Below are 25,944 nucleotides of genomic sequence, written 5' to 3' on the forward strand. Positions count from 1 at the left end.
TCTATTTCAATCAGTTTTCCCTAACTCCAATAAAACTCAAGAACATCGGCTTCATTCCACCTGTAAAAGTCTGGTTATAATTTTTCCATTTACCCTTTAGATTATCAATACTTCCTCAGTAACTTTTCTATCCATTCTAAACAAATGGTTTTTTGTACCTTTTATTTACATTTTTTACTCTATGTTAAAACTTAAAACACTGATCAACATTTTGTTTGTCATTGTGGGGTTTTTCTAACTGATGAACATACATTATTCACAAGTACTCTTTCTTGTAATATTAAAGACAATTAAAAAGAGTCTTCACACTCTGAACTCCACCAACTCACCGTCTTCGTCAGTCTTGAACACAAGACTCTCTGACTGATCTGAGGGAAAGTTGTTGTAGGCTCTCACAAAGGCTGTGTACTTGGTGTTGGGCTTCAAATTTTCCAGCAAATGAGAAGCATCCTGAGAAACTGCTTGTCGCTCTATTCCATTGCCCTCTGAAAAAAAGAAAAAAAAAGGAAAATTTCCATTAGCCTTTCCAAGAGTATAAAAGACTTACTTTGTATGCTGTGTGTGCAGGTTGTGGAACTAAACAAGGGCGAGAGAAAATAATTACGAGCAACTTTCCCAGGTTAACCACTTCACTACAGGGACACTAGATTATGTTATACAGCAGAGAAGGAAACATTACACAAGTGGTTAACATAAAAAAATATATTTACTTGTATCTACCACGAAGATCAGACCAATAATTTTGATGGCATCAGAGACAAACCTCTAGATTTTCTTCTATTATAGCACTACAATACAGGGCATCTAAAATGTACACTCGCTCCAAAAAGTATCTTCATGGAGGGGTCTGATGAATTTCAAAATGAACACTGTGACTCCCGTTGTCTTGGTAGGGTTGTCAAAATCCTTTGTCTGTTGTGTCATGTTGTCTAACACAAAATCGTAAAGCTCCTTTTTTGAGTGGGTGTACAGTACACTACATAAGAGTAACATGTCTCACAGCCAACACAGGTAAGCCCCATCCCCAAGAAGTATGAAGGAAATAGACCAACAGAACTAAGATTGTATACTTAAGGTATTAGCTCACCAACAAGGTCCCAAGATTTTCTCTAACTAAACAGTGTTCTTTATAAATAATGCAAGTTGATGACACAATCAAGTCAGATGGGTCTTGTGCTGATGTGCAACAACACAATACAGTACAGTACAATCCTTTCCTTAGAAATCAACAGTAACAGAGTGATCCACACTCCTCTTTTACCTCTGGTTTTCACTACTGTACAAATTTTCAATGCCATAATTTCTTCCCAATTTCCTCTAAACTTAAAGTATTTTTCTTGGGGAAAATATCATAAACAAAAGAAGAGACTAAATCCCTGTAAAGTACCATATAGTCTGCCACCAAATACCTGAGATGCTTCATACTCATCTGCTATTTAGGTATACAGTAAGCACATCTTTTGTTGTGCCCTATATTGTCCATTAAGCATATATAGGTATAGTCACAGAAAAATCCTGTCAGTCCTCCATCTCATGAACCTGTGAATCCAAGACATAACACATTTTTGGGCCCATAGATGGTGCACAGTATGAAGTCTCGGATTCAAAGGTACTCGAGTCTCAGGGTTAATGGATGGGATAGAGGACTGACAGTACTTTTTTCTATGACTCCAGTAAACCCTCGATAACTTGGCACATATGGGGCTCTGGCCTTGCCGAGTTATCTCAAATTCCGACTTATTGAGGCACCCCCCCTCCTACAAAAATACAACAATAAAAAATTATTGACCCATATATGTGTATATGTAATTACTAAATGTAAAAAAGCAACACTTACCAGCACTGCAGGCAAAGATTGAAGCATCATAGTAGGTGACACAGATGTATGGTAGGTGACACAGAGGCATGGTAGGTGACATAGAGGCATGGTAGGTGACACAGGGGCATGGTAGGTGACACAGAGGCATGGTAGGTGATGCAGGTGGCCAGATATGCAGAGATTTTCCCAGATAATTTTATATATCTTGGCATTTCCCGAGTTATACTATACAGTAATACATTCCGAGACCATATCCATGCCGAGTTATTGAGGAATTACTGTACTATCTGGTAGTTAAAGAAGGATACAAGATGCACCCACTCTACTCACACTTGCTGTACATGAGTAAGCATTAACCAATGACATAGTTCCCCTATGCTTCTCACCTGATTCAAAATAGTGGATTGAGTAAGCTTTGATTTTGTCACTGGTGCGGTGAACCGGATCCCAAGTAAGGATGACCGAGGTTTTGGTGAGATCCGCATAATGGAGATTCCGGGGTGGGTCTGGTTGGTCCTCGGATGAGTTGATAACCATGGGGGCCCAACTTGAGCTGTGTGAAGAAATAATTGCATTACTAAAATAATTCATCACAGTGACAGATATGACACAGTTGAAGGAAATAAGTGGAATGTGAATAGGATGTTGCAAGTAAGACATACAGTACCAATATAGAGAGATGTGGGAGTCTAAGGAGTGTTAGCCAAGAGGAGATCAGAATTTGTTCATGTAGAGAGCATGCACGCACGCACGCACACACATGCACACGCACACACACACACACCTATGTGTAGATGAGGCAACATTGCCCAGCTGTAAATAAGGAGAACAAGACAAGAAAATAACTAACAATAAAGCCTTAAGTCATCCTGAACCAATTGCTGAAAAAGAAGAAAAAAAATTCAGCTGCCAAAGAAACATTCATCACCAACTACACAACCCTGAAGTGACCGGAGCTGAGAAAGGGTTAATAGGAAAGCAAACATGAGAACCAAATTGGTCTAGGGTTTCCCACCGTCAAGACACCTGGGATAGCTAAAGATAATTATTCTCATCATCCTTATCTAACGAGTTATTTTTTGGGCAATGTGGTTCACTGTGGGAGCTACACTTAACACTACCATCTGGGGGACAGGAATCAAGGAACACACTCCTAAATACAACAGTTCTCGCTACCAGCCATGAGGACTTGCATGACCTGGTCTCTCGGATAAAGTCCACCAACGAAGAGTTGTTGATTAAGGTCAAATTTTTATCATCTTTCAGCTGTAATTACTATTTCTGGAGACACTCCTAGAATAGTCTGAGCCCAATGATAGTATATGTTAAATGCCATATTAAATGGTTGTTATTGAAAGAAAAACAGAAATAGGCTTTTACACCTACTTGGTATAAAGATCAAATGGTGGAGAGAAAGATCAACCAGAGAACAAATGCAAAAACCTGTCACAAGAAATATCCACATCAAGAGATAGTTTTCAAGCATAATAAGAAACAGCTGAAGGGGAGATGAACAGAAACAACCACTAGAGACCTGGATACTCCTGGGATACATTCATAAACACAATACTGTACTTGAAAACATCATCTCAGGAAAACTACATTGACCCACTTCCACAGTTAAAGTCCCAGAGTTAAAAGAAGTAAAAAAAAAGCTGTATTATGACTGGTAAATGGCTGCCATGTATTTCTTATAAAACATCCCTTGAATCACTTTAAATGCTTCACCCCAACAAGATTGTAAGTTCATTTTCGACCTGATCAGTTTAATTGGTCTGGAGAAACTTCCAGTAGGTTGTGTATCAGGTAGGCAGGATTAAGGCAGCTGCTACGAACGCCGCCCAAAGTACATTTTTTCACAACAGTGTCATAAGGAACATCCATACCAAACTTTTATAAAAATGAACCAATGGTTCAGATGAAGTCGAATGTTGACGGACGTACAATAGCCGACACATGAGGCAAGGTGGATGACACAGGGTGGTTGCAGGACCACTGCATAAGCTCGCCTTGACTTCTGCCAGGTGAGCTAAAAATTAAAAGATCCTTTCAGGATACAGCGAACACTTCATAAAAACCAAAATTTTGTAAACAACAACGCATGGGAGACTGCCAGATGAATAAAGGCAGAGATGGATTACTATGGAAAGATGGACAAACAAACAGATAGTTCAATGGTAAGACAAAATATCACTGGATAGGAAGGAAAATGAGTGGACAGATGAATAAAGAAATTAATGATGGATAAAATGAAGAATAGATTGATAGGCAGGTGGAAAAATAACGAACTGCTATTGCTGACTGGACATGGATAACCCCGTAAGACCACTATAAGACGTAACCAGGTACATAACTAAGTAAAACTAAGAAAATGCACAGAATCAAAGAGAGCAAAAGATATATGTTGCAGCACAGACAGACAATGACTACAAGATACTATGGAGAAACTAAGCAAGTGTGGCTATAAACGTTATAATGGGAATAACAAAAAGATGTGGATGGATACAGTATAAAAATTGTGAACAAAATTGTTACCTGAAAGCTGTGAAGCATATTGTAGTGGTCAAGTCTCTGTATAGCCGTGAATGATAGTGTGAGTGACTATGTTGAGGCATGTAACTGTGAGTGATGATTATGTTGATACATGTAACTGAGTGATGATTATGTTGATGCATGTAAAGAAATATGAAACAAGCAGGACAGATCAACAACTGTAAACTCACACCATACATCCACTCACATAACACTATAATAATACAGTACTTAATATACTCATACACATCTTGATAACACAATACTCCCATACAGATACTAACACAGTACTGTATACCTTCAATCACTCACTACAGTCAGATTAGTGTCACGTGTTGACCCCTTCTATCAAAATAATACTTACATAATCACCTGACTATTCACATGTTTCATAATACAGTATTTATCAATCTCATATTATATGACGACCTCTTTCAGATTTGTATGGGATGGTTCATGAATTACAAGAAGTAGAAATATAATTTAAGGAAAAGGAGGAACTGGAGGAAGTATGGGACAAGACAAGTGTAGAAAGCAACAGGACAAGGCTAAAAAAAAACAAGATATACCCACACATACAGTCAGTTGCCTGCACTTGTACCCAGTACAATGGCTGGTGCATTTTATGAGATGTGGCAACTCTGTGTTTGTTTACATAATATTAAAACTCCCAGAATGGATCCATGGAACCTCACAATAGTAGCCAGCAGGGTTGCCAGATGGCCGTTTTCATGGCCAAATTTCTCTACTTTGGCTGTAAAAAACTTCACCTGGCCGTGGAAAAATGGATGGTCATGGCCAAACTATTTGGCCGAATTTTGTAAAACACGTATTAATTCCTCATCTCGTGGATTTTGAAGACAAGTCTAGCAGGTTTTCAAATTTCACAATAACAACACTGGCTCAGTGACTTCACCTTGTCATGACCTCAGCTAATCAGTGACCTCACCTCATCACGTGATTGTGTGACCTACTGAGCTGACTGACCTCAGTTGTTAGTTCTCATATTTGAGTTGTTTAGGCTGAACGTGTCCAGTTATACGGGTTAAGCTTCAGAGCTTATAAAGCCATCCAAGTTACTTTCTGTAATTCTGAGTGCTAGTTTTCAAAATGTCCACAAGTAAATGGAAAGGGTCCTACGACAGTGGTAGAAAATATAACAAATCATGGGAAGAAAAATATGTCTGGGTTAGTAGAGCCAGTGATGGAAGTGAAAATGCTTATTGCAAAGTTTGTAGAACACAGATAGCTCCCAAAACATCTCGTTTGGCAGATCACAAAAAATCGAAAGGGCACTCAAGCATAGTTGCTGCATTATCCATGTGTTGGGCCCTGCCTGTGATGATCGCTCCAGGGAAACGGGACAGTGAAAAAAAAAACGTGTCGAGTTAGAGTTCGCGGTGGCTATATCTTGTCACTGTTCAACACCAAGTGTAGACCATCTTGGAGAAATGATGAAAAAGAACGGTAAAGGAAGTGAACTCGAGAATCCGTAGCTCCAGCGTACAAAGTGCAGTAAGTTGCTCTCCAAAGTAATCGCTCCAGCATTGTTTGACAAATTACAAGAGGATGCAAAGGGCAAGAAGTATTCCGTGCTTGTTGACGAAGCAACCGATGTGGCCAAAGACAAGCATATTTGTGTTATTGTGAGGTATTATAGTGATTCAAGATTGAGAATTATCACAAAATTTGGTGGCCTTGTGCCCATTGTTGGGGCTACAGGTCATGAAATGTTCTTGACACTGAGCAACACCCTGGGGAAGATGGGATTAAAGTGGTGTGACTGTGTCAGTTTTGGCAGTAATGATGTATCTTCAATGATTGGTGAACATAACTCAGTGTGGTCGAGTGAGAGAGCAGTCACCAAACTGCCAGCTCAACAAATGTGTCTGTCACTCACTTACACTCGGCATTGAAAAAGCTTTTGACAAGCTGCCATCTAATCTTGGATACCTTTTGCATAAAGTTCGTAAGTGGTTCATTAAGAGCGTCATCCATAGAGATGCATTTAAGAAACTATTTAGGGTAAAGGATGTTAAGGAAGAATGAAAGGGAACTCCTCTTTCCTTTCAGAAAGTGTACACAATGGCTAGTTCGAGGAAAAGTCATCTACAATATCCTCTTATGCTGAGAGGAACTGAAAGCCTAGTTTGCTGTTGCAGTTCCAAGGGCAGATGCTTCCTGTCGCTACAACGCAAGAGAAATTCTGGGAATGCTGGAGGATCCAGTCAATTTGTTGTACTTTCACTTTGCGTCACCAATCGTTACAGAATTCGAAAGAGTTAATTCTCTTTTTCAAACAACAGTTGCTGATTCTGAAGAACTTGTAAGTGAGTTGTTCCTGCACCACAAGAGTTTGCAGGAAAGAATCCTTGACAGGAATGGAAAACCACTACTACTAAACATGGTGACAAATTCATGCACGAGTTGTACACCTTCATAAACCAACAGAATCACTCTACTGAACCAGTAGGCAAGGTAGACGAAGTAAAAATGCGATGTGCTGGTCTTTCAATCAAGGCCTTAAAACAAGTGGAAAGCAGACTTCCAGCATCAACAGGGACCTTCAAAGGCTTGAGTGCGTTTGCTCCACGCAAGGTATTGAGCCAGACTGGACGAGTGCCATTCAAAGACCTTCCACTGCCTAACCTTCGAAGTGAAAAATTAGATACCATTGAGCAGCAGTACAGAAAAATACTGCATTTGTCTTGGGCGGAAGAGTCGGTTTTTGATGGCAAAATTCCCACAGATTCTCTCTCTTTCTGGTCTGGGGTGTTGCAATACAGTACAAGAATTCAACAGGCAAACAGCCCTTTGAAGAATTAAGGACCTATGTTATGACTTGCCTCACAACACCAACCCAATACTGTTGTTGAAAGAATATTTTCCATGGTAACCAACGTCAAAACCAAATCACGAAATCGGCTCAGTTCTGAAATGTTGGACGCAATTATTAGAGTTCGCTCACACCTCCAGTTCCAAGGAAAATGTTGCAGAGATTTCAACGTAACACCACACATGATGCAGCTATTCAACTCTAAAAACGACTATGAGAAAGAAGAACCAGGGGACGATGACGGACTAGATGTTTTTGCTTACGTCAACTAATCTTGTCAAGTTCCTCCACCATTATCACGCTCCACCACCATTTTAGATTAAGGTAAATCTTCATTGTAGATTATAGACCTTATGTTTATGTAATTATTGGGCTCAATTTAAAGTGAAAATTTGTTTTATTATGACATTTTAAGTGGATATTGTAGAGGAGACCGTTTTATTTTGTGTGGATTGCAAAAATAGCTATATTTTTTGCTTCCCATCAAAAAAGATTTGGCCGAATTTTGGCCAAAAATGAAAAACGGTTTGGCAGATTTGGCTGTGAGATGGCGCTAGTGTTGGACGTGAAGTTTGTCGCACCTCTGGCAACCCCGGTAGCCAGACTAAGGATGCTAGATAAGCATTCCATAGTTGCAGCATCTCACTAAACATGCCAGCCACTGTACTGTACCAGGTATAAGTGCAGGCGACTGAACTTGTTCATATCCTCAACTATATGTACCGATGCAGTAAGAAATTTCTCCAGTGAGTAATTTTAACCAATGGGAAATCAGAACCTTTGCACCACATCCCACTGTATCAGATGTACATAAACAGTACAGCACTTCTACCCAATGAAACAGAAAAATAAAAGTCAAATAATGAGAATCGGGAGAAAGGTGAATTATTCAAAAAAACACAGAAAGACAAATGATGTAACTTTCCAAGATCCACATCAAATATAATAATGTTGAGTAATAGACTATGCCAGCCTGTACAAATTTTCATGAAAATGATCTCACAAGTGTTACAAACATCGAATGCAGACTTACATATACAGTAAACCCTTCCCATTCGCGGGTTTACAATTCTCGGTAAGCAGCTGGTGGCTCGGGTGGCTAGCATGAGAGCCTTCTCCCTCAGCGCAATGAGTCACCTCACGCACCCGCGGCGTCTCATCTAGCTCTGTTTGCCCTCACCCAGTACCCATGACCAAACACCTAGTATCATACTCTCAAAACTTTTGCGTTTCTTTGTGAAAATGGCCCCGAAAAGACTGCCTAGTGTCAGAGATGTTAGTAGAGTGAAATATAAAAGGCAAAAGTCAGTGATGACTCTGGCAATGAAAGTTGAATTATATATTAGACAATTTAAAGGAGGGGAGGAGTGCTACCGCGGTTGGTCAGTTATTTGGTGTGAATGAATCCATAGTGCAGTACAGTACATAAGAAATAATGAACAAGCAATTCATGATTCTGTTCAAGCAAGAGCTCCTGCAAGTGCTTAAGTGGCGCAGGTTGTTCGAGAAGAACATAGTGAACACTGAGAAGGCTCCAGACTTCCACATATGAATGTAAGTACAGTATTGTGACTTAAGTTTCTCATACACAGTATAGGTATACCTGTATATTAGTGCACTGAGGTATTATATTAGTGGCTATTCGCGATTTTGCCAATTCGCTCCATTACTTGGAACCTATCCCTCGTGAATGGCAAGGGTCTAATGTATACACATACACTTTTTTTATGCAACCAATATCATTTTCCCTTTAATCATTAAACAGCCTGAAAAAATAACTCACGATTTTGTACAATACAGTATGTGGCAATAAACACTTACGCATATCCCGCATCGTTGATAGCGAGGCACTGGTACATTCCTGTGTCAGATGAGATCGAGTTGAAGAATACAAGCTGGTTTGAGGTTGCCTGAATGGTGCGTCCCTGAATGTTGACGAGATGCCCGTTTTTGTACCATTTGACACGGGGAGTGGGATGACCCGTTGCTGAGCAGTTGAGGCGGGTAGTCTTTGCTAGTAACGTAGCTAAGGGCTTTGGAGGATCAATGATTTCAGGTGGGACCAAAACATCTAGTTCTATTTCCTGTAATATAAAGAAAAGCAGGTAAAGCAAATGGTAATCAATGTTGTAAAAACTTAGCACACTCTTAATGACAATTATGTGAAAGTCATTAGTTCTCCCCTACTAAACTGAGCTGCAACCTAGGTTACCAAAAAATGTTGACCAATTAAAACTGATCATAACACAAATTTCAGCATATCATGAGAAACTCGGTCGTATTCATATATTACAGTACTGTACCCGCTGTTTCTGCTCTTCTAACAAATTGTCAAAAGTGTTCGTAGAGTACAGTACACCTAAAAATTAATACTGTACATACAAATAACAAATAAAATGGTCCCGATCAATCAGAATGAGATTAAAGTAAGCCGATAAACTTGTATGTAAGAGCCCAGGACCCAAACATGGTACACTACACTATATTCAAATTCATTATTGTAATCAAGCTGACAGAACGATAAAAAAATAATTGATATATTGTAGAGGCGTAACATTGTAAGGATTTAATTCCTACTTGTGTATTTTGTGCAAAACAATATAGTATGCTATACGTACGGTACTTAGTAAAGAAGATCTAGATACCAATACCTGTACAGTATAAAAATTAGCAAATACAAATGCAACATTGTCCAATAATGCTTTACAGTTCCCCTGCACACAATGCTGTATCATCATTATATTCAGGCCAGAGAGTAGAAAGTATCAGTCAATAATAACATGCACAATGTTCAAATTAGAAAGAGAAAAATTTTACAGAGATGAAACCTAAATTCATTATTGTACTGTACTGCAGGGCATTTTAATTTCAATTTAGTTTATTGGCTACTCTGATCAAATAAGTTTTCTATAAAGTATAACCTTAAGTTTTCATTCAATTAGCATAATCCAACAATATTCTGGATTCTTTCAAAATACACATGAGTATTTAAGGATGAGATCATAAGGCTACAAACAGACATCAGTATGCATTATATACAGTACTTATATGGGATGTTGTTTTATTCAAGAGCCCTAAATGATTGCTTTGGTGTTTCTGGACAAACAATAAACTAAACCAGAACCCAAGTATCAGCAGGAATAAAGTCTGACCACATCATAAATGTTCTTCATAATGGTCAGACTAAATTCCTTAGTGATTTTTAGGTTCCTGTTTATTGCCTGTCCTAAAATATATTAAGCATTTAGGGTTCTCAGAAACAAAATTGATCCTGTATATTGTGTTGGTAGTAAAATTATAGTTAAAAAAAATTCAGAGTAAAATAAAATCAAGAAAACAATTTACAAAGATAAATTTCATTCACACAAAACCTTTTATAGGATGAACATTCAAAGTGATATCATAAAAAAGGTGCAATCCTACCTGAGAAATGATGGTTTCACTCTCAGTGGCAGGGTTCACAGTCTTAGCGGTGCAGGTGTAGCGGCCAGCACTGGTGTTCTGGACATTTGACAGCACTAGGGTTCCCTGGCCTATCACTGTAATACCCTTTGTTCCATTTTTTATGTCCTCCCAGCCCTCAATTTGACTTACATTCACTGCAAAAGACCAAAAACATAAAAATAATTGGACCTTACTGAAGGAGAAAGCTATACAGTTTCAGGATATTGAAAGAACAGTCAAGGCAGAGTTAAACAAGTGAGGAGAGGTTGTAATGTATTATGGTCTTCAAATTATGGCTGTGTAAAAAATTTCATAATACTGTACAGCTCGTATTCCCTGTGATGCCTCACCTCCACGTAACAAAAACACAAACTGCATCCATCCTATCTGTGCTTTAGTCTCACCTCCCCAATATCTATTGCATTCATTCCTTTCCTATTCGTATTTCTCACTCCTTCCATTTAACAATCTGCACTTACTCAATCAAACTGTCCACACAGTTTTATACATCCAGGTTTCATATCCCAAATGTGCTTGTAGGGTAAACTGCATTTTCTGACACGCTCTATCACTCTCCTAAATTGACCTTCTTATCTATTATTACACTTTCCAGGGCACTTCTTCCCTTAAGCCTTTTAAAACTCTCTGTATTATTACTGTAAAATCTTGCATGAAATACAAAAGTTCAAGCAATTAGAGCTAAAAGGCACAACGCTCTACTTCAAACCATTTCTAGTATACAGTACAACACAATATAGATCTTTAACTTACATTTTCGTTGCCAAGAGATTGTGGGGAGTGGCACACTTGTTGCAAGACACTCAATGATTGCATTTTCTCCCTGTATAACTCTGAGAGGTTCTTTGGGGGAGAGGAAGAGTGGGGAGAGGAAGGTGGGGGGTTTGTAGCTGTCTTCCTCTCCCCTATCAAGAACTGTTACAGTAATGGCACTGCTGCGACGTTCCTTTCCCGCAACAGAGTTTGTCGCCAGGCACCTGGGGAAGATACCCAGCATTAATGGCAGATCACTTTTAGTATAGTGATGCCATAACAAAACTTACCTTTAGATCACAGAAACAATTTGGATGATCAAATTACCTGCAAAGCTATTGTTACATTTATATACAACAACAGAATTTGTAATGAATTTTTGAAATACCTGTACAAACCAATGACAGTACTGTACTGTGTAATAACTTGTTTCAACTCCTGTTTTTTTAAACATTTCCTTTCATGCATCATACTATTTATTTTCTTTTGAATCTTTCCCAAAGGTTTCTGTTTTATCATCTTCTCTTATACTGTAGTAAACATATGCACTTGGCTGTTCCAGTGACAAAAGACTGTACTGTACTGTACTGTACTGTACTGTACTGTACTGTACTGTACTGTACTGTACTGTACTGTACTGTACTGTACTGTACAGCACAGTACATGTATTTACTGAAACCACTCTTTGTGATCCTTTACAGCAAAAGAAAATTATTTGCCTAGAAAATATTTCAAGTTTGATTTTGGTGTTTTTTTTTTCATCCACAAGGATAAAAGAACACAGTACAGTATAGTATATTAAAGCCTATGGATCTCACTGAGTGCCTTGTCATAAGTTACACACAAATCTCTATCTCCAAATTAAACTTCCCTGATGGTCTCAAACATACACAATAAAAGTTACCGTAGTATGCTTTTAAAGACCTGCATTAATCATACAGATGTATACTTGACCCAAAAAGTATCTTTGCAAGACAATATGACAATGGGCAAATGATTTTGACAACAATACCAAGACAACAGAACTCGCAGTGTTCATTTTGAAATTCATCGGATCCCAATATAAAGATACTTTAGTGTGTGTGTGTGTGTGTGTGTGTGTGTGTGTGTGTGTGTGTGTGTGTGTGTGTGTGTGTGTGTGTGTGTGTGTGTGTGCGCGCGCGCGCGCGCGCGCCCTCTTACCTAGTTTCACGAGTACCATAAAAAAAATAGGGGATACGTGAAACACAAAGAGTCATGTATAAATTCTTATAATGACAAGAACAAACTCAATGAGAGAGTTTAAGAAAAAGAAACTTAACCTTTGGGGGCATTTTAGTAAAGTACTGTATTGCCATTGGTGTTTCCCTTCATTGATGTGTCTAACAGGCAAGTCTCATCCCATCGTTATTCACACAAAAATTTATTGACTATAGATTATTGTATTGTTGTTAAACCAAAGTTAGAGATAAAATTCAATATAAACAATATGCTACCAGTACAGTATGCAAAATAAGGCGAGAATGAACTAGTGTGAAGGTAAGTAAGCAACAGTATGGTACCACTAAAACATTATACCCACAAGGTAAGGTAAGGTAAGGTAAGGTGAGGTAATGTAATATTAAACAAGTACTGCATTACTATAAACCCAAAAGGCACGTCACAGTAACCAATATAAACAGTACAGTACATATTTCCTCTCATTAACTTCTCTATAAACTAAATAATTACGATGCAACCAATCACTAATTCTCACCTGTAAATGCCACTGTCAGTCTTCTCCACTCTAGTAATATGAAGTACTCCTGAGAAGGGGGTTGTGTACCTGGCAACACACACAATGACACGTTAAACACTCGCTAAGTAAATATCCCATTATTTCTTACTTGTATTATGAGAAGAGAGGAAAAACACACAGTAATGTACAGTATATAAGACAAATTAGGTGAAAGGCTATAGTGTGTAGAGAGAGAGAGAGAGAGAGAGAGAGAGAGAGAGAGAGAGAGAGAGAGAGAGAGAGAGAGAGAGAGAGAGAGAGAGAGAGAGAGAGAGAGAGAGAGAGAGAGAGAGAGAGAGAGAGAGAGAGAGAGACCCTCAACATTTACACCTACGTAGACAAAAGGATTTATACACGTACCTGTCATCTTGAGGTAGAGGTTGTTGGTCGTGGGCCCAGGTAAGTGAGGCTGGGGGCTGTGAGTCAATTTGGCAGGAGAGTCGCAGCGCCTGGCCCACCACCACTGTTACGTTGGAAGAGGACACTATGAAGTTCTTGGTCAAACCTGGAAATAAAAAATAAAAAAATTTAGTTTCTCGTTGTCAAACTGATTTACTTGATATACACTTTTCTGACCAAAATATTGTACTATATAAAGATATTCTACACATTACTCCCAGTAGAAATTTGACTCTAAATAAATAAAGAGTACAGTACAGCCATCACCCAAAACCCAACAAAATAATAATAATTCAAAAAGCTACAAATGGTAACTGTAACATTAATAAAAGACAAATCAACAAACACAGTACATGATCTGTATTCCGAACACTGTAACCTTTCATAAACTTGATTTAATACAGCACAGAGATGAAGACTGAGGTGTTACAGCTACTTTACACTCACTATGTTCAATCAATGTGAACTACAGTATGATGATTATATTGAATACTTATCTATTAATCTGTTTGTATATGTCTATCTGTCTGTAATATTTTTCAATCTAATATCCCTGTGTCTGTCTGTCTGTCTGGCTAATATCTACCTATCTGTCAGTATCTGTACTATTTGTCTATGAGTGACATTCGCAGGTGTCTGGGCAAGATGGCCGACAAACCAGACCAAAACAAAGGAAGTTGATGAGGAATGATGGATAGTGAAGGAAGGAATGAGTGGAGTTGATGAGGAATGATGGATAGTGAAGGAAGGAATGAATGGAGTTGATGAGGAATGATGGATAGTGAAGGAAGGAATGAATGGAGTTGATGAGGAATGATGGATAGTGAAGGAAGGAATGAGTGGAGTTGATGAGGAATGATGGATAGTGAAGGAAGGAATGAATGGAGTTGATGAGGAATGATGGATAGTGAAGGAAGGAATGAGTGGAGTTGATGAGGAATGATGGATAGTGAAGGAAGGAATGAATGGAGTTGATGAGGAATGATGGATAGTGAAGGAAGGAATGAGTGGAGTTGATGAGGAATGATGGATAGTGAAGGAAGGAATGAATGGAGTTGACGAGGAATGATGGATAGTGAAGGAAGGAATGAATGGAGTTGACGAGGAATGATGGCTAGTGAAGGAAGGAATGAATGGAGTTGACGAGGAATGATGGATAGTGAAGGAAGGAATGAATGGAGTTGACGAGGAATGATGGATAGTGAAGGAAGGAATGAATGGAGTTGATGAGGAATGATGGATAGTGAAGGAAGGAATGAATGGAGTTGATGAGGAATGATGGATAGTGAAGGAAGGAATGAATGGAGTTGATGAGGAATGATGGATAGTGAAGGAAGGAATGAATGAAATTGACGAGGAATGATGGATAGTGAAGGAAGGAATGAATGGAGTTGATGAGGAATGATGGATAGTGAAGGAAGGAAGCGGTCTTGTGTATAAGTAACTGAGGAATGCAACTTTGTAATTCAATTATAGTTGTATTGGTCAGCGTTTGGAAGAGATTATAAGACTGAAATTGAGACATTCAAGAGCGTGGGTGTGTCAGGGAGTGTGGGTGTGTCAGGGAGTGTGGGTGTGTCAGGGAGTGTGGGTGTGTCAGGGAGTGTGGGTGTGTCAGGGTGTGGGTGTGTCAGAGGGTGTGGGTGTGTCAGAGGTGTGGGTGTGTCCAGGGAGTGGGGTGTGTCAGTGTGTGGGGTGTGTCAGGGGAGCGTGGGTGTGTCAGGGTGTGGGTGTGTCAGGGGTGTGGGTGTGTCAGAGGTGTGGGTGTGTCAGGGGTGTGGGTGTGTCAGAGGCGTGGTGTGTCAGGGTGTGGGTGTGTCAGGGTGTGGGTGTGTGTGTGTGTGTGTGTGTGTGTGTGTGTGTGTGTGTGTGGGTGTGTCAGAGAGCGTGGGTGTGTCAGGGAGTGTGGGTGTCAGGGAGTGTGGGTGTGTCAGAGAGTGTGGGTGTGTCAGGGGTGTGGGTGTGTCAGGGGTGTGGGTGTGTCAGGGGTGTGGGTGTGTCAGAGGCGTGGGTGTGTCAGGGGTGTGGGTGTGTCAGGGGGTGTGGGTGTGTCAGGGAGCGTGGGTGTGTCAGGGAGTGTGGGTGTGTCAGGGGAGTGTGGGTGTGTCAGGGGTGTGGGTGTGTCAGGGTGTGGGTGTGTCAGGGGTGTGGGTGTGTCAGGGTGTGGGTGTGTCAGTGTGTGTGGGTGTGTCAGGGTGTGGGTGTGTCAGAGGGTGTGGGTGTGTCAGGGAGCGTGGGTGTGTCAGGGGTGTGGGTGTGTCAGGGAGTGTGGGTGTGTCAGGGGTGTGTGGGTGTGTCAGGGAGTGTGGGTGTGTCAGGGGGGTGTGTCTGCAGGAGTGTGGGTGTGTCAGGGAGTGTGGGTGTGTCAGGGAGTGTGGGTGTGTCAGTGTGTGGGTGTGTCAGGGGTGTGGGTGTGTCAGGGTGAGGTGTGGGGTGTGGGTGTGTGGGTGGGTGTGTCAGGGAGTGTGGGTGTGTCAGTGTGTGTGGGTGTGTCAGGGGTGTGGGTGTGTCAGGGGTGTGGTGTGTCAGGGTGTGGGTGTGTCAGTGTGTGTGGGTGTGTCAGGGGTGTGGGTGTGTCAGGGGTGTGGGTGTGTCAGGTGATGTGTGGGTGTGTCAGGGGTGTGGGTGTGTCAGGGAGTGTGGGTGTGCCAGGTGTGTGTGGGTGTGTCAGGGATGTGGGTGTGTGGGGGTGGGGTGACAGTGTGTGTGGGTGTGTGTGGGTGTGTCAGAGTGTGGGTGTGTCAGGGGAGTGTGGGTGTGTCAGGGAGTGTGGGTGTGTCAGGGAGTGTGGGTGTGTCAGGGAGTGGAGGGTGTGTCAGGGAGTGTGGGTGTGTCAGGGAGTATGGGTGTGTCAGGGAGTATGGGTGTCAGGGAGTGTGGGTGTGTCAGAGACCATGGGTGTGTCAAGAGTGTGGGTGTGTCAGGGAGTGTGGGTGTGTCAAAGAGCGTGGGTGTGTCAGAGGTGTGGGGTGTGTCAGAGAGTGTGGGTGTGTCAGGGAGTGTGGGTGTGTCAGGGGTGTGGGTGTGTCAGGAGTGTGGGTGTGTCAGGCGTGGGTGTGTCAGGGAGTGTGGGTGTGTCAAAGGTGGGGTGTGTCAGAGAGGTGTGGGTGTGTCAGAGAGAGTGTGGGTGTGTCAAATATAGTGTGGGAGTGTCACTTGTGAGAGAGTACGTCACCTCGCTCAAAACAAGGTGAAGACAGGCAGTGGCTGCAACATTTGTTAATTTCACGCTTCAGCTGCAAGAACCCCGCATCATCAATTGAATTTGCACACCCGAGGGAGCGGTGGGCCAGTAATTGAGCGAGCTTCATCGTCTGCCGCTCTCTGTGAGGGCTGGTGGTCAGGGACGGTGGCTGGAGGTCAGGGGTGAGGGCTGGTGGTCAGGGGTGAGGGCTGGTGGTCAGGGTGAGGCTGGTGGTCAGGGCTGGTGACTAGAGGTCAGGGTGGAGGTCAGGGACGGTGGCTGGAGGTCAGGACAGTAGTTGAAGGTCAGGGGTGAGGGCTGGTGGTCAACAAGGCAGTCAGAATGTACACAGTAGTCAGTGTCTCGGTGTAGGTTAGGTTAGGTTAGGCCAGGTCAGGTTAGGCTAGGTCAGGTCAGGTCAGATTAGCTCAGGTCAGTTAGCCAGGTCAGGTTAGGTTAGGAAGAAGCCAGGTCAGGTCAGGTTAGGCTAGGTCAGGTCAGGTTAGGCTAGGCAAGGTCAGGTTAGGTTAGGCAAGGTCAGGTTAGGTTAGGTCAGGAAACAATTAGTAATATAGACCCCAACTGACCTATAATCACCCTACACGACACTGACAACAAGAATGAACTGTGAATTAGCTTTAAAGGAAGCGAGAAGCCTGGAGTCCACGTAACGCTCTGCTCTCTTTCATCATCGTGTTGTAGACTGAGTTATGGGGAGTGTACACAAAGACAGCGTGTGTGTGTGTGTGTGTGTGGTGTGTGTGTGTGTGTGTGTGTGTGTTCCCGTCAGCATCAACCTAACTTATGAATGCTTCTGTTGAAATCGAAGCCGCACGGTGTCTTTCCTGTCGTCATAAGTTACGTCATAAACCCAGGTAGAAACAGAGCCAACAGGCGGTAGTGGTCACGTGAGGGAGTGAACAGTTGTATAGTAATCCAGATGGTACTAAATAATGTACTATAACACACACACACACACACACACACACACACACACACACACACACACACACACACACACACCTTGGTTTTTTCTTACTGTTCAACAAATAAATAGAACACCTCATCGTACTCAAGGGGTTAAGTGATTGTACTCAAAGGGTTAAGTGATTGTACTCAAGGGTTAAGTGATTGTACTCAAAGGGTTAAGTGATTGTACTCAAAGGGTTAAGTATTGTACTCAAAGGGTTGTCATTGTATTCAAGGGGTTAAGTCATTGTACTCAAGGTGTTAAGTGATTGTACTCAAAGGGTTAAGTGATTGTACTCAAAGGGTTAAGTGATTGTATTCAAGGGGTTAAGTCATTGTACTCAAGATGTTAAGTGATTGTACTCAAAGGGTTAAGTGATTGTACTCAAAGGGTTAAGTGATTGTATTCAAGGGTTAAGTCATTGTACTCAAGATGTTAAGTGATTGTATTCAAGGGGTTAAGTCATCATATTCAAGGTTGTCATCATATTCAAGGGATTAAGAGATCGCATTCAAGGGGTTAAGTGATTGTACTCAAAGGGTTAAGTCATCGTACTCAGGGGGTTAGGTCATCGTACTCAAGGGAAAAATCTACAAACATCCTTTATAAGTTATTTCGTAAAAAAAATATATATCTATACAAAAACACTACACAAAACATCAACTTGTTTTCATGCAATAAACAAACACTTTATCACAAGTGTCGTCGTTCAACCTAGGAAAAAAAAGACAACTAATGTGTACTAGGTAAATAATGTTGTAGCTTCACCTAGGAAAAAAAATAAGTACGGTGGTATTTGTAAGTATCATAATTACGGTTTTTAAGTACAGAGATTATAAGTAACAATTTAATAAGTAGTTTTAAGTCGGAATTAATTGAGTATAAAAAAAAATACAAATACAAATCCCGTAACGAGAATTTGCTACGAAAAAAAGAAAACGACGAGAATTTAAAAGTATAAAAGTAATTAAAGAATAAAAGTAATTAAAGTGTCCATTATTTTAAGTATTTCCGTCATTATAAGTAATAAAATAAGTCACTTGAGACTAATATGGTCTTTGGAGGATTTGAAGAGATACTTAGATAATTATTACAACCTATTGTTGGGTTGGGTTGGGTTGGGTTGGGTTGGGTTGGGTACGGTTGGGTTGGGTATGGTTGGGCTGGTACGTTGGGTTGGGTTGGGTTGGTTGGGTTGGGTTGGGTTGGGTTGGGTTGGGTACGGTTGGGTTGGGTACGGTTGGGTTGGGCAGTTGGGTTGGGTTGGGCTGTGTTGGGTACGGTTGGGTTGGGTTGGGTTGGGTACGGTTGGGTTGGTACGGTTGGGTGGGTTGGTGCAGTTGGGTTGTACGGTTGGGTTGGGTTGGGTTGGGTACGGTTGGTTGGGTACGGTTGGGTTGGGTACGGTTGGGTTGGGTTGGGTTGGGTTGGGTACGGTTGGGTTGGGTTGGGTACAGTTGGGTTGGGTACGGTTGGGTTGGGTACGGTTGGGTTGGGTACGGTTGGGTTGGGTTGGGTTGGGTTGGGTATGGTTGGGCTGGTACGGTTGGGTTGGGTTGGGTTGGGTTGGTTGGGTTGGGTTAAGATTGGGTTGGTACGGTTGGGTTGGGTACGGTTGGGTTGGTACAGGTTGGGTTGGGTTGGGCTGGGTACGGTTGGGTACAGTTGGGTTGGGTTGGGTTAGGTACGGTTGGGTTGGGTACGGTTGGGTTGGGTTGGGTACGGTTGGGTTGGGTACACGGTTGGGTTGGGTTGGGTTGGTTGGGTTGGGTACGGTTGGGTTGGTACGGTTGGGTTGGGTTGGGTTGGGTTGGGTACGGTTGGGTTGGGTTGGGTACGGTTGGGTTGGGTTTGGGTACGGTTGGGTTGGGTACGGTTGGAGTTGGGTACGGTTGGGTTGGGTACGGTTGGTTGAGTGCAGTTGGGTTGGAGTTGGTACGATTGGGTTAGGTTGGGTACGGTTGGGTTGGGTTGGGTACAGTTGGGTTGGGTTGTGTTGGTACGGTTGGGTTGTGTTTTGGTCAGGATTGGGTTCTTGAAAGCGGAGAAGCAGAGGGTGAGTAGGGAGGAGAGGAGGGGGTAGAGGGGGGTTAGGGGTAGGAGAAGTGAGAGCAGCCGTGACGCAGTTAGTACAAAAGTGAGAGAGGACAGATGAGAGGAAGAGGAAGGGGGGTGAGAAGGAAGGGTGTGGGCGGTTTCCACGCGCAGGCTGCCACAACACTACCACCTCCTCCTCCTCCTCCTCCTCTTCTGTGCTACTCCTACTACTCGTCCTGATGGTGGTGGTGATAATTGTGACACTGGTGATAATGATGATGGTGGTGATGATGATGATGATGATGATGATGATGATAATAATGATGAAGATAATGATGATAATGATTTAGGTTGTACTTGAGCTGTCTGCAGGTACTATTCCCAGTTACTGTCACCGGTACTGTCCCCGGCATGTACAGTACACACAACACCTGACCACACAGAGAGAGAGATACTGTACTGTCCTGGCCGTCATGGAACACCGCCCTCCAGCCTTCACTAACGCAGTCTCCCCTTCAACACTACTCAATATTTCAAGACTTTAGTTCCTAAGTTTAGGCTCGGGGGGTGATGGGGGCTGGGGAGGGGGATTGGGGGAAGGGAAGTTGGGGAGGGAGGAAGTTGAGGAGAGGAAGTTGGGAGGGAGGAAGTTGGGAGGAAGTTGGGAGGGACGAAGTTGGGAGGAGTTGGGGGAGGGAAGTTGGGGAGGGGGGGAGGAAGTTGGGGAGAGGAGGAAGTTGGGGAGGAGGAAGTTGGGGGAGGTTGGGGAGAGGAGGAAGTTGGGGAGGGAGGAAGTTGGGGAGAGGGGGAGGAAGTTGAGGGAAGAAGCTGGGGCAGGCTGGGAAAGTGGAAGATGGGGGTGACAAGCTGGGGAGGGGAGGAAGCTGGCGATGAAGCTGGGGAGGGAGGAAGTTGGGGAGGGGGAGGAAGTTGGGAGGAAGCTGGGGGAGGAGGCTGGGGTAGGGAAGGAGTTGGGAGGGGTGATGGGAGGCTGGGAAGAGGGTTTTAGGTTAGGTTAGGTCAAGAGATGTGTGTGTGTGTGTGTGTGTGCATAAACTAAGCTAAATCCACATCAACAAAACAGATTCCTTTACTCTGGCGACACCTGACACCTCCACCACCACCACGTATATATTGAAGCCAAATTCGCACACCAATTACCCTCATATTTACCCAGGTGTTGCGTCCGAGAGCTGCCCCGGCACCGACTGTACCGACAGGTGTGAATGTGACAGGTGTAAACAGGATATAGGTGTATGACAGGTGTGAATGTATGACAGGTGTAAACAGAATATAGGTGTATGACAGGTGTGAATGTATGACAGGTGTAAACAGAATATAGGTGTATGACAGGTGTACAGTATCTGGCAGGTGTGAATGTATGACAGGTGTGAATGATAATTGTTGATGTGACAGGTATAAATTTGAAGGGTCCAAATAAATCAGTTGATCAAGTCATCGTACTGATGGTTTAACCCTTAGAGGACGATGGTTTAACCCTTTGAGGACGATGGTTTAACCCTTTGAGGACGATGGTTTAACCCTTTGAGGACGCTAGTTTAACCCTTTGAGGACGATGGTTTAACCCTTTGAGGACGCTAGTTTAACCCTTTGAGGACGATGGTTTAACCCTTTGAGGACGCTAGTTTAACCCTTTGAGGACGATGGTTTAACCCTTTGAGGACGATGGTTTAACCCTTTGAGGACGATGGTTTAACCCAGTGGTTCTCAACCTTGTTTGCCCCATGCACCCCTTTCACCATATGTCAGAATGTCATTCCCCTCCTTTCCAAGATTGTCTGCCTCAAAAAGTGCATTCCAAATAATATGCATATAATACTGGAAATCCTTTATTTTTTCCATATTAGTATCAATTTCCCCCTGAAAACCTGGGGAAATTCTCCTGGTTTAACCCTTTGAGGACAATGGTTTAACCCTTTCTCGGCCACACTTGTTTTATCAATGTTACGGAAACTAGGTCAGTGTTCAGAGCACCCCGCCCCGCCCCGCCTCTGGTGACACGTGGCTCCCTGGGGCACGTCCACACGCCCCACTAATGACGTCATCAACACCTCCCCGCTGATTGGTTCACGACAATAACCCACAACTGTCGACCCACGGTGTTTTGGGTCCTCAACAACCAGGATTTGTAACGGAGCCTTCCACCCTCCCTGGTGCTGTGCTGGTACCCCTGCTGATGCTCTATCCTGGTAGAATGATGGCAGGGTTGGTTGGTACCACTGGTGAAAGGATGGCAGGGTTGGTTGGTATCCTGGTAGAAGGCTGGCGGTTGGTTGGTACCCTGATAGAAGGCTGGCAGGGTTGGTTGGTACCCTGGTGAAGGATGGCAGGGTTGGTTGGTTGGTTGGTACCACTGGTAGAAGGATGCGGGGTTGGTTGGTATCCTGGTAGAAGGATGGCAGGGTTGGTTGGTACCACTGGTAGAATGATGGCAGGGTTGGTTGGTATCCTGGTAGAAGGATGGCAGGGTTGGTTGGTACTTCTGGTAGAAGGAGAAGTTGGTTGGTACCCCTGATAGAAGGCTGGCAGGGTTGGTTGGTATCCCTGCTAGAAGGATGGCAGGTTTGGTTGGTATCCCTGCTAGAAGGATGGCAGGTTTGGTTGGTACTCCTGGTGGCGGGAAAGCAGGGAAGGAGGGGGGCGGCCCAACACTGCTCCAGTTAATGTTACAAACAATCCTCGGGGCGGCGGTACATCACCTCTACCCACGAAGGTAAACATATGACTGACACCACCACCCTCAACCACACCTTCATCCATCACACCACCACCCTCAACCACACCTCCTTCATCCATCACACCACCACCCTCGCACACCTCCTTCATCCATCACACACCCTCAACCACACCTCCTTCATCCATCACACCACCACCCTCAACCACACCTCCTTCATCCATCACACACCACCCTCAACCCCACCTCCTTCATCCATCACACCACCACCCTCAACCACACCTTCATCCATCACACCACCTCCCTCAACCACACCTTCATCCATCCACCACCACCCTCAACCACCTCCTTCATCCATCCACCACCACCCTCCCACACCTCCTTCATCCATCACACCACCACCCTCAACCACACCTCCTTCATCCATCACACCACCACCCTCACCCACAACTCCCTCATCCATGACACCCATCCACCAGCCTCAACCACACCCACCTCACTCATCCACCACACCACCCCAATTACCTTCTTACCTGACGACTGGACACCTGACAGAACCATCAACCTCCCTCCGTTTTTAAATAAGTAAGTACATACATGTGAGTCAATGATGGTATGAAGAAACCTGAGAGAGAGAGAGAGAGTTAAATATGTAACGCTATCTTGCCCCAGTTCTAATAGGCCCCAGTTCTAATAGGCCAGTTCTAATAGACCCCAGTTCTAATTGGCCGAGTCCTAATACAGTTCTAAAGGGCCCCAGTTCTAGAGGCCCCAGTTCTAATAGGCCCCCGGTTCTAATAGGCCCCAGTTCTGAGGCCCCAGTTCTAATAGAGCCCCAGTTCTAATAGGCCCCAGTTCTAAGAGGCCCCAGTTCTAAGAGGCCCCCAGTTCTAATAGGCCCGGTTCTAATAGGCCCCAGTTCTAATAGGCCCCAGTTTTAGGCCCCAGTTCTAATAGACCCCAGTTCTATAGGCCCCAGTTCTAATAGACCCCAGTTCTAATAGGCCCCAGTTCTAATAGGCCCCAGTTCTAGAGGCCCCAGTTCTGAACCCCGGTTCTAATAGGCCCCAGTTCTAATAGGCCCCAGTTCTAGAGGCCCCCAGTTCTAGAGGCCCCCAGTTCTAAGAGGCCCCAGTTCTAATGGGCCCCAGTTCTAATAAGGTTCTAATAGGCCCCAGTTTAGAAGGCCCCAGTTCTAATAGACCCCAGTTCTAATAGGCCCCAGTTCTAATAGACCCCAGTTCTATAGGCCCCGGTTCTAAGGCCCCAGTTCTATAGGCCCCAGTTCTGGGGCCCACTTCTAATAGACCCCGGTTCTAATAGGCCCCAGTTCTAGAGACCCCAGTTCTAAGAGGCCCCAGTTCTAAGGCCCCAGTTCTAGAGCCCCAGTTCTAAGAGACCCCAGTTCTGAGGCCCCAGTTCTAAGGGCCCCAGTTCTAGAGGCCCCAGTTCTAAGAGGCCTCAGTTCTAAGAGACCCCAGTTCTAATAGGCCCCAGTTCTAAGAGACCCCAGTTCTAAGAGACCCCAGTTCTAAGAGGCCCCAGTTCTAATAGACCCCAGTTCTAAGAGACCCCAGTTCTAAGAGGCCCCAGTTCTAAGAGGCCCCAGTTCTAAGAGACCCCAGTTCTAAGAGGCCCCAGTTCTAAGAGGCCCCAGTTCTAAGAGACCCCAGTTCTAAGAGGCCCCAGTTCTAAGAGACCCAGTTCTAAGAGGCCCCAGTTCTAAAGAGGCCCCAGTTCTAAGAGGCCCCAGTTCTAAGAGGCCCCAGTTCTAAGAGACCCCAGTTCTAAGAGGCCCCAGTTCTAAGAGACCCCAGTTCTAAGAGGCCCCAGTTCTAAGAGGCCCCAGTTCTAAGAGACCCCAGTTCTAAGAGACCCCAGTTCTAAGAGACCCCAGTTCTAAGAGGCCCCAGTTCTAAGAGCCCCAGTTCTAAGAGGCCCAGTTCTAAGAGACCCAGTTCTAAGAGGCCCCAGTTATAAGAGGCCCCAGTTCTAAGAGACCCCAGTTCTAAGAGGCCCCAGTTCTAAGAGACCCCAGTTCTAAGAGGCCCCAGTTCTAAGAGGCCCCAGTTCTAAGAGACCCCAGTTCTAAGAGGCCCCAGTTCTAAGAGACCCCAGTTCTAAGAGGCCGCAGTAGTGTGACAGGTGGGACAGCACTGTGACAACGTGATGGTGACGGCTGGGGACCTGGAGGAGGAGGAAGAGAAGGATGAGGAGAAGGATGAGGAGGAGAAGGATGGGGAGAAGGAGAAGGAAGAGAGAAGAATGAGGAGAAGGATGGGGAGGAGGATGAGGAGAGAGAATAACTGCCACAGTATAGACGAACAGAGTCAAGGAAGTCAATGTGTTCCCAGAAGTATGGACACCTGAGACTCTCCGTCATGTAAAAAAGCGCTGGGGGTCAGTCAGGGGTAGGGGGTGAGGTGTCAGTCAGGGGGTAGGGGTGAGGGTGTCAGTTAGGGGACAGAGATGATGAGGGTGTCAGTCGGGGTAGGGGGTGAGGTGTTAGTCAGGGGCGGGATAGACATCTGTTGATAAAGGTAGTACAGTAGACAGGGTAGTACAGACAGGGTAGTACAGTACAGGGTAGTACAGTAGACAGGGTAGTACAGTAGACAGGGTAGTACAGTAGACAGGGTAGTACAGTAGACAGGGCAGCAGTAGACAGGGTAGTACAGTAGACAGGGGTAGTACAGTAGACAGGTAGTACAGAAGACAGGGTAGTACAGTAGATGAGTAGTACAGTAGACAGGGGTAGTACAGTAGACAGAGTAGTACAGTAGACAGGGTAGCAGTAGGACAGGGTAGTACAGTAGACAGGGGTAGTACAGTAGACAGGGGTAGTACAGTAGACAGGGGTAGTACAGTAGACAGGGTAGTACAGTAGACAGGTAGTACAGTAGACAGGGTAGTACAGTAGACAGGGGTAGTACAGTAGACAGGGTAGTACAGTAGACAGAGAAAATACAGGGTAGTACAGTAGACAGGGGTAGTACAGTAGACAGGGTAGTACAGTAGACAGGGGTAGTACAGTAGACAGGGTAGTACAGTAGACAGGGTACTTACTGGCGACGCGTAGACTGACGGGGGGACTCGTTATAGTACCGGCTGGCGTGTTGACCAAGCAGCGGTACTCACCCTCGTCAGTCATACCCGAACGACGGTGGATCATCTGCAACAACAGGAGGTAACGGATTAACCCAACAGAAACCCCAACAGAAGCCCTCAATAACCCAACAGAAGCACTCAATAACCCAACAGAAGCACCATAACCCAACAGAAGCACTCAATAACCCAACAGAAGCACTCATTAACCCAACAGAAACCCCAACAGAAGCCCTCAATAACCCAACAGAAGCCCTCAATAACCCAACAGAAGCCCTCAATAACCCAACAGAAGCACTTAATAACCCAACAGAAGCCCTCAATAACCCAACAGAAGCACCTCAATAACCCAACAGAAGCCCCAATAACCCAACAGAAGCCCCATAACCCAACAGA

General features: G+C 44.0%; 1 protein-coding gene across 2 annotated transcripts in view; it reads right to left on the reverse strand.

Annotated features, from left to right (window-relative positions):
* Nucleotides 1-25,611, reverse strand: part of LOC121866685 (protogenin B-like) — a 47,376-nt gene extending 21,765 nt beyond the window's left edge. For both annotated transcript variants that reach the window (XM_042366397.1, XM_042366396.1), the window contains exons 1-8: nucleotides 25,510-25,611; nucleotides 13,519-13,663; nucleotides 13,138-13,206; nucleotides 11,403-11,626; nucleotides 10,611-10,786; nucleotides 9,009-9,271; nucleotides 2,206-2,372; nucleotides 330-485 (exon numbers count right to left, since the gene is read on the reverse strand). In XM_042366397.1, coding sequence (XP_042222331.1) covers nucleotides 330-485; nucleotides 2,206-2,372; nucleotides 9,009-9,271; nucleotides 10,611-10,786; nucleotides 11,403-11,626; nucleotides 13,138-13,206; nucleotides 13,519-13,663; nucleotides 25,510-25,594 — 1,285 coding nt within the window. In that variant the 5' untranslated portion in view covers nucleotides 25,595-25,611. The remainder of the gene's footprint in view (nucleotides 1-329; nucleotides 486-2,205; nucleotides 2,373-9,008; nucleotides 9,272-10,610; nucleotides 10,787-11,402; nucleotides 11,627-13,137; nucleotides 13,207-13,518; nucleotides 13,664-25,509) is intronic.
* Between the last annotated feature and the right edge of the window lie 333 nt (nucleotides 25,612-25,944).

This window comes from Homarus americanus, unplaced genomic scaffold (genome assembly GCF_018991925.1).
Source record: "Homarus americanus isolate GMGI-L3 unplaced genomic scaffold, GMGI_Hamer_2.0 scaffold14144, whole genome shotgun sequence".
NCBI classification, from domain to species: Eukaryota; Metazoa; Arthropoda; class Malacostraca; order Decapoda; family Nephropidae; genus Homarus; species Homarus americanus.